Source organism: Suricata suricatta, chromosome 11, assembly GCF_006229205.1.
Source record: "Suricata suricatta isolate VVHF042 chromosome 11, meerkat_22Aug2017_6uvM2_HiC, whole genome shotgun sequence".
In the NCBI taxonomy this organism is placed as follows: Eukaryota; Metazoa; Chordata; class Mammalia; order Carnivora; family Herpestidae; genus Suricata; species Suricata suricatta.
In genome coordinates this window covers 107,448,218-107,457,444 of record NC_043710.1, presented here as the reverse complement: position 1 = coordinate 107,457,444, position 9,227 = coordinate 107,448,218, and the positions used below count along the sequence as shown (strand labels likewise).

At 46.6% G+C, this 9,227-nt stretch overlaps 1 protein-coding gene across 3 annotated transcripts in view; it reads right to left on the bottom strand.

Annotated features, from left to right (window-relative positions):
• Positions 1-329: 329 nt before the first annotated feature.
• Positions 330-9,227, bottom strand: part of PAFAH1B2 (platelet activating factor acetylhydrolase 1b catalytic subunit 2) — a 25,029-nt gene continuing 16,131 nt past the window's right edge. For 2 of the 3 annotated variants that reach the window (XM_029957423.1, XM_029957422.1), the window contains exons 3-6: positions 8,263-8,352; positions 7,453-7,569; positions 6,091-6,213; positions 330-2,441 (exon numbers count right to left, since the gene is read on the bottom strand). In XM_029957423.1, coding sequence (XP_029813283.1) covers positions 2,163-2,441; positions 6,091-6,213; positions 7,453-7,569; positions 8,263-8,352 — 609 coding nt within the window. In that variant the 3' untranslated portion in view covers positions 330-2,162. The remainder of the gene's footprint in view (positions 2,442-6,090; positions 6,214-7,452; positions 7,570-8,262; positions 8,353-9,227) is intronic. The other variant, XM_029957424.1, reaches the window with a different exon arrangement.

Sequence of the window (9,227 nt, the reverse complement as noted above, 5' to 3'; positions counted from 1 at the left end):
GAAGAAAACCAGATGAACTCGCTGCCTAAAGCAGGGCAAAGAAGGCCGGCAAAGAATGAAAGTGGACTCTGCACATCAGCAACGGGGCAGACTCTGATTTAAAAGGCGAGCGGTCAACTACTAGTGCCTCCATAGCTCTGGGAGGTGTGAGACGCACTGACGTCTGAGGGGGACACGCACGGGCACAGGAGCTGAAGGCCGGCTCACAAAGGGCGTCTGATCCGCAGCCAAGAGGGAAGCTAGAAGCGCATGCGGCCGGCGTCACCGAGCTGGCTGTGTGGACGACACTCCTGCCCTCCGACAAACGGGAAAACACCTGGAGAAGAAAGTCTCTTCACACACAGACTTCTGGCTTTAGTAAGTCTCCTCCTTAGAACAACGCCTCAGCTGAGAAAGAACCTGCCCTGAAAAACTCAAGAATCTGGGCTACTAAAAACAGAGAGGGGACTTTCATGTGGGAAAGGAGTCTAGTATACATCACATGTGCTTTCAGTTGTTAGTGAAGACATGATACATTCAGAAATAAAAATTAAAAAAAAAGATTAAAAAAAATTCCTATAAAGAAGCTTCACAAGAAAAACATCAGCCCAAGTTTTATCCTTCTCAATCACAAGAGGCTCCACGCTCAGATCGCCGACCCCCTCCGACTAACAGAAGCATCTGCCTCGCACACAGAGCATCGCTGGCCTTCGTCACTGAACTTGAACAGTAAGCAGGATCCGTGGAGAGCGCGTTTTAATAGCTCCCTGGGCACCCACCTGGTCCAGGAGGAGCACCTGTCTGTCGATCCGGTCTGTGCGCACTCCCCACCTGTGCGCGCTCCTCGCCTGTGCGCGCTCCCCAGGCACATGGACAAGAAACCGTGAGCTCTCCCACTGTTTTAAATGGCAGTTCTCTCGTAGCTCAAGCCGACCATTCAGATTATAAAGAGCTCTCTTGGAAGAAATTTTCAGGTGAAAATACACTAAGGAGAAAACCAGAAAGTTAAACAAACCTCATCCTTTTTCACTAAAATGGCGAGATCAAGGCAGAAATGTCTGTTCTGAAGAGTAGCTCCATCTGTTTGCCTGTAAGAAAAGGCCAAATTTTTCTGGACTGATATAATTTTAAAACTAAGCCAATAAAAAAATAAAATATACATCTTAAGATACTATAAAACTTGAAATAATGTCAAGGCTTATGGAATGGAAAACAGTTCTGATTTTTTTTCAAAAATGGAAACTGTAACATATTTTACAGAAAACAAACCAAACCAAACAGAACTCTGCACACGGAGAGCACGTCACAGACCCTATGCCCAGGACACCACGCAAGGGCGGGTTGCACATCGGCACTACTGTCATGAGGGTGAGTGACTGGGGACTCCCACTGCAGGCAACAAAGCTCCCAGGTCAACAACGTGGTAAAAGCTTGTAATGTCAACAAGGACCGCCCCCCCAAAAAAAGAGGGGATGAGAGGAAATAGAGAGGAAAGGCTGCACGCATGGGTCTATTACAGACATGAGATTCAGCAGCATAAAAATAATAGCCTCCGCAGAGTCCCCGGGTGGGGCAGAACCTATCTCCCACTGCTAACCACGGGCAAGATCAGGAGAGTGGGGCACATTCCCTTGTAACCAGAGCATCTCCCAGATGTGAATGACAAGCATGACAATCTGATGCTGTGAGTTAATAAAAAGGTTGCAAACACGTATGAGTAAAACAAACTAAAAACAAAAGGCTAAATTATGAACCTTAAAAACTGGAAAAAACATCTGTTTTAAAGCCAAGTAGGTGTGATCCTGATCATTAGTATATATGACATAATCCATACAAAGAAAGGCCAAGAAAAAGAATCTTCATTTTGTTCAGTACTTAGGCTTGATGTTGTCCTAGGAAAAACAGTGATAATACAATGAAAATGTCACACATACAACTAAAAAGTCCCCTTCTGGTTTCAAATGAATTCAAACAACAATCTTCCTCGGCTAATTTTTCTCCTGTGTCAAGCAAACCTTCTATGTACAGGACCAGTTTAAATCCCTCCTCCCTTCAAACACTAGATATGAACATCCAGGAACATTCTACAACGCAAAGTGCCTTAAGACAGAGAAGGATTCTGTAGTGCCAGAGATACAGCTGATCTGAGCAAGCCGGGTGCCATCCGCGCGGCCGCGAGCCGGTCAGGCGATGGTGGTCTGCTTCTCCTCGGGGGTCTCCTCCAACAGCTGCATGATCAGTTCGTGCAGGGGTTTGCAGATTTTCGCGTAGCCCCCTCCCGTGAGATGCAGAAAATCAAACATGTCGTGGCAGGAGATGGCGCCGTCCGAGTGCACGAAGCCCCCGTCCGTATCCAGGAGCTGCACGTTGGCAAGCTTCGGCAGGGAGACCTTGAGGAGCTGGTTCACCTTGGCGTTCTTTTGCCTCAAAGGGTTGGGCTTTTCACCTCGAGGTAACAAACCCTGGGGCAAAGCAGAGAAGAAGAGAGGATGAGAAGAGGCCCTTGTTTCCCTACTCACTTTCGGTGACTTCAGATACTCCCGAGAGAACTGGTCCTTTCGGCACCTTGGGCACTCAGTTCTCAAACACTGGACCAGACCGGTTTTGAGGCGAGTTTTTGGACCACTCCTTCTCAGTTTCTTCATGAGTTCCTCTTCCTCCTCTGTCCCTTAATTGTTGGTATTCTTCAGGGTCTTGCCCTTGGCCCACTACCAACACTCCAGCCCGAAACTGAACGGGAGCACTCCCGTTGCTAGAAAGGACGTGTTGTTGGGCATGTCCGAAAGCAAGTCACCGTCGTCCCCCCAGAACACGTTCCTAATGCCTTCTCTGTATCGGCTGTCACTCCGACGGCCCTGAGCCTCTCAGTCCACACACTTCCTCTATTTATCATTATATTAGTCAGCTTTTGCATGCTCAGTATTTTCCACTTTCCCCCTCCGTCTGATTATGTATGCTGCGATGGCAGGAACATTACCACTGTTCACTCGGTTACTATGAGGTCTCCTGACTGGTCTTCTCTTCATTTTCTCTACAGTCATCAGAACAATCTAGCTCCCATACACATGATTAATGCTACGTGCTACCCATACAACTGCACACAAGAAACAGAGTCGGGACAGATGTGGTCTTAAAAAATTGAAGGCATAGTATTTGCTAGGATAAAACAGATGTTTCCTAAATTCATCTGTAACTCGGGAATCATCTTTTAGATAAATCACATCTGTCCCCTACAGTCGATGAAAATCTACGCTTATACGGCAAGAACAAGGTTTTGTCATCCCAAACTAGAAATGTCCTTTTGCAGAAATCAATCCTATTATAAAATTAGTGTCAGACAATCTTTAAGTTGGTTTATAGCTAATTAGCTAATGATACCACACAGCAAGTTTTCATTATTTAGGCAAAAATTTTTCCACCCATTTCTCCTAAGAGGTTTTATTTCACAAAAATAGATTTTCTGTGGGTATTCTAATAAAAGAAAAAAAACCTTTATGCTAAAGTACTTGTTCATGTCTGCTTTAGTTTTTTTCACCAAACGTCGGAGGCTTGGTTACCAATTTATTGGGATTGTGTAGCTCCAAAAGAGAATTAGGTAATTATGACCGCTACCCCAGACCGTCTCCTCCTCTCCTCCTATGGCCCAGATGAAGTCAAACCTAGACCCTAGTTTACAGAAATGTTAAACTACAAGGCTCTGCATCTGACAGTTAACAACAAAAAAAAGAACTACCCTCGGTGCTCACATTGAGCCGACTCTGGCTGACAGACAGCAGCCAGGAAGGATGGCCAGTGAAGAGTCCTGTGCTCTGCCGTTCACAGGATATGCAGCAGTCAAAGCCGCAAGACATGACGAAGCCTTAAGAACAGGGTGCCACACCAGCGGCATTTTCAAGCAAGGATGAGAAAAGTGACTTATGTATTTGCAAAGCATTTTCCTTACTATGAGAGCATCAAAGGTGTGCCATGTGGTTTTTCCCCCTTTGATAATTAATAATTGCTAAAACACTGGGACACCTGGCCAGCTCAGTTGGTTAAGTGTCTGACTCTTGATTTTGGCTCAGGTCATAATCTCACGAGTCACGGGTTAGAGCCCCGCGTCGGGCTCTGTGCTGACACTGGGGAGCCTGCTTGGGATTCTTTCTCAAATTAAATAAATAAAAACATTAAAAAAAATTTTTTTTAATTACTAAAACATTATGTTAAAACAAAAAAGAAAAACGTTGTGCTCCTCATCTCTTTGCCATGCAAGATCATGGAGCAACACCGGTTTGAGGTGCACGGTCCGGTCCTCTTGTTTACATATCTTTTCCGATACAGGATAGTACTGTATTGTCCCTTATGGTTTTCTTAGTAACATTTTCTTTTCGCTGGCTTTCTTGTAAGCATACGATATGTAATACACATAACAGATGAATACGTGTTAACTGACTGCTTATCAGCAAGGCTTCTAATCAAGAGACTGTTAGCAGTTAAGTTTTGAAGGAATCCGAAGTTACATGTGGATTTTCCACCATATGGGGGCCAGTGCCCCAGCCCCCATGTTGTTCAAGGGTCAACCGTATTTTAAGTAACTCTAAATATAACACACACACACACACTAAATAAATAAATAAATAAAACACGCATACGGTTTAGTATTTGGACTTTTCACTTGAATACATCATAAACCCAGTCTCCACACAGTTCTTCCAACGGTCACAGGATCAGCACTATTGTATTCAATGACTTACATGATCATGCACCCAGGGAGTTACTCAGGGTCTGACCAATGTTTTAGTGTGGTAGACAACATGCGTGTATATCCAATTTAAAAGTCTGGTCGTGACAAAGCCTATTTATTTATGGAGAATTCATTCAGCAACACTCAGGCAGCAAACAGTAGTCTTGAGCGACTACTATGTAGCAGCCCCTGTACTTCAGAGGCGGACTCTCAACCATAATGCAACCCTTTCTGGCACAGAGCATGGGCACAAGCAAGAACGTAGTAAAACAATAAAATAAGACAGGGCTCCCCAGCTCCAAGAAGAAAAAATCCAAACTCCTATCTAGCCCTGTGAATCCCTGCGTGACCTGGCTGGGCCTCTTTCTTCTCACCAGCCCAGTCTCCAGCTTTACTCGAAGATGGCCCTACAATTCTTCGCAGCCTCCTTCCCTCACCTGAGAAACACACACCCTAGGACATGCCTTTCACCCTTTCTCCCCTGCTCTGCCATGCCTTCTTCTTTCCTTTCCCCATTTGTCTGGAGACCAATGAATTCTTTAAAACTGAAGTCAGAATTCGGCTTTTATGTCTAGAATACACCTGTTCTCCCCTTAGCACACAGTGTCCTAATTCCTTCTTCGTACTGCTGTGTCCGTCTACCACCAGATCAGACTGAGGGCTCCCTGACGGGGACACGGTCTTACGCATTTTTATCGGCTCAAGACCCAGAACAGTGCCTTGCACACAGTGATCTTCAGGTCTGTTGAAAAAATATCTTCTTAACATCATCTCCTTAGAACTGAGTATCAGATTCCATAAAACCATACATTTTTAGTTCTGCTAAGAGTGTCTACAGGTAAACTTTTATACTGAAACAGACAGCTGTTTATCTCTAAGACCATGAAGATTTAACACTTTAATCTCCACATAGCGCAGCAGTCTCTGTAAGGGGTAAGACTATAAAGTACCCATTTTCTTGCTAACAGAATCGCTGATGCTTTAGAGAATTCAGAGATTTCGATAAATATACCACTTTTGACATATAAAGAGACGGAACAACCCATCTAAGCTAATCCAAACCCAAGTCTAATAAAAACAATTTAGGACTAGGACTAATTTCAGACGTAATTTTAAACATTATCACAATGTTGCTCCCTGAGGCAACACAGAGGATTTCCACATCTGCACGAGGATGAGCAGATAAAAGACGACCCCCACAGCTGGTCTGGGACCCGATGAAGCCCCCACAGCTGGTCTGGGACCGCTCAAAGAAGAGCCCCTCAGGACTACCATAACCTGCCTCCACCTCCACCTGAACCTTCTCCAGATTCATGAGCGGCCACAGGTTTCAGGACGCGCGTCCCCTGGCGTCACGGCCTCACAGACGCTCCCCCCAGCGCACGTACCAGCACGATGACCTTGGCCTGCGGCTGCCTCGTGTTGATAAGCTGCACGATGGCCTCGATCCCACCCGCCACCTGCTCCGCCGTGTTCTCATGGTTGTTTGTTCCTACCCAGACAACAATGACCTGCAGTTCAGGGTGAACAAAGGTGGGGGGAGGGGAGACAAATACCAGGAATAAAGGAATGTTCAGATAAAGACCTAATACTTAGATACAAGTATTTTTCAATATGTAGATAAAAATCTTTTTTCAAAAATCGAAGGAAGGAAAGATGAAGTTGGCAAATGGTGGTGGAGAATTCCACGGAGCAGCCGACCTCAGACACTGCGTGAAGGCCTCACACATCTCAGGGTAAACTCCAAGCAGATCAATACGGCAGGGGTGAGACTGCACTAGGAAGAAACGAGAATTCTCTCCTCATTGTGGAGCTGGGAGGCCCACCTCTTAAAATCCATAAAGATAAAAACTCTGCCTGTCGAAAAAAATACTAGAATAAAGTGAAATCTAAGAAAGTCAGGGCAAAACACCCGCAACTCTGACCATACCAGAAGTATCTTCCAGAAAAAAATAACAAAAGCACCCAAGGGAGTGACTGGCACAGAGGACAAGAGCTGCCGGGCTGGAAGCTGGGAGCACTTGCCAGTTTCTCCACTTTAACAAAAGAATTTACGAGGCGGCTGTCACCCAGACACACACATCTTCCTACACGACCCGACCCAACGCCACTTCCCACCCTGTCACAAAAGACAGGGGTGTGGAGGAGTTTTTCTGTTAGAAAGGGAAGAAAATAAAGTATTTTCAAAGAAGGCAATGGTTATCAATTTGGGGGGTTTTTTCTTTTGTTTAGGACTGAAAAAAATTCTATGCAGTATTCGGCAGCTCCGGACATTTATAATGTGCTACGGTACTGGGAGCACGTTTATGGTGAACGTCTGTCCACATCTGCTCCAGATTCTCTTCAGAACGACTTGGGGAGGCCTTGATTACTAATGTGTTTGCACAGATAACCTAGACCCCAATTCCGTCCTGAAGGGAACCGTGGCACCGCTGCCCCAGCCCCGCTCCGCGCGGCCTCCCGCACACGCCGCACTCAGGTCTGCAGAAAGGCACACTCACTAGCATCAAATCCCTCCCGATCGCTGGAGGAGGGCACTATTAACAATTACAAATACAACCCGAGCAAGCAGTGCGCCAGTTTCTCAGTAGGCATTTGGAACGTTCTTAAGCAAGGACAATATTATTTATCTTAAACGCGAACAAAGCAAAGACAACAGCAAAATAATGCTTTAAAAAGAAGCAGTCTGTTTTCACTAGCAGTTTCAATTTATCTGGGAAAGACAGTCTAAACAGGAAGTTCCACTTCACCTTCGGTTTAATGTTCTCCAGCTCTCCATTCTTCAGTCTCCACAACACATGTCTGGTTGTGTCTCCCCCAATTCCAAAATTCAGTGCATGAAGCGGGGAAAAGAGCTCTCGCCATATCTGCGAAGAGAAAGACTGGCTTTATTCAAACCGAGTGGGAAGCAAGCCTCAGCCGCAGCGTGCTGTGAGGCGCCGCCCCCGGGCCCGCACCGCCTCACTCCGCGGGCAGCCGCCACCTCGGTTCAAGACCTGAGTCCCACTGCCACCCGGCGCCCTCAGGAGTGCCATATCTGTGATCCATTAGCTCTCCCTCCCCTTTACTCAAGTATCTAAAGGAAGAGGGTGAAGTGGAAATATGAGATGAAGAAATGCAGAGTGCTGGAGCCAGAGGGACACGAAGCTATCTTTTCCTCTCAACCGCCCTTGGAAAAGAGAGAGCCTTAAAAAAAAAAAAAAAACAAAAGAAAAGGAACAGCTCCCCACAAACAGACACAAAATAAGAAAACCGTAAAACATAAACTTAAGACTTGAGACTCACAACTAGGACAAATATAAGTAAATAAATATAAAACGGCAGGTTCTTGGAAGCCAAGGCAAAAACGAGAGCGCAGTTACAGACCACGGCAGACCCTGTCTGCGCACGCCTGGCGGCACGAAGACCCGCATTAGGAGGTCTGGCCTCCCTCACACCTGAGTGGGAGCTTCTCTGCACGGTCACGAGTCAGCCTGTAGGTTCAGCTCGGGGTGAAAGTGGGCAACGCTGAGCGGGTTTACCTTCGCAGCCAAGGCGCACCCCCGCCGCCTGGGCCTTACCTCGTACTGCTGCATGAGCTGCACCATGGAGTCCCCCACGAAGAGCACGTCGGGCTCCTTGTCTTTACAGTCCAGGACGAATCTGTTGTGCTGGTGTGACAGAGAGAGAACACTCAGAACCGGCACCTGCTCCGTGCGAGGTCTGTGCCTGGACAGAGCGGCCGTGCCCGAGAGGCGCTGTGGTGTCCAGCCCCGTCTGTGATCGGCTGCGGGCCGCCCTCCCGCCCTCGCCGCACTGGCCATTCCAACACGCACTTCTCCCCAAACCAGACAGAACAAATACCTTTAACGTGTTTTCTAGAAATTTATCTTTTCCTCAAACTTAAAAAAATATTTATTTTTAAGAGAGAGAGAGAGAGAAAGAGACAGAGAGAGACAGAGACACACAGCACGAACAGGGGAGGGTCAGAGACAGAGGGAGACACAGAATCCGCTGCAGGCTCCAGTCTCTGAGCTGTCACACAGAGCCCGACGTGGGGCTCGAATTCACAAACCAGGAGATCAGGACCTGGGCCAAAGCGGGACGTGGAGAACTGACTGAGCCCCCAGGCGCCCCTCCTCACACTTTAAAAGACAGTTCCAGGGACGCAGAAAAGCCACAGCACAACCAACGCGGTACATCCTTCACTATATTGACAGGAACCTTTTTGCTTTATCTGGTTGTCTGCTGAACCATCTGACGGTTAAGTGCAAACGCTGGGATCCTTCACCTTTAAACAGCTCGGCGTGAATAAGGAAAGCCTCCTCCGAAACCACAAATCCACCGTCACTTCTAAGAAAACGAACAATAATCTCCTAACATCTCATACTCGGTCCACATTCGATCTTTCCAACTGTTCCCAGACCTGGATAAAGTATCACACCTTTTACTGAACTAGGACTCAATCAAGAATCATGTATTTTATTTGGATTTTTTTTTAAGACAGAGAGAGAGAGAGAGAGACAGAGAGAGAGAGAGAGAGAGA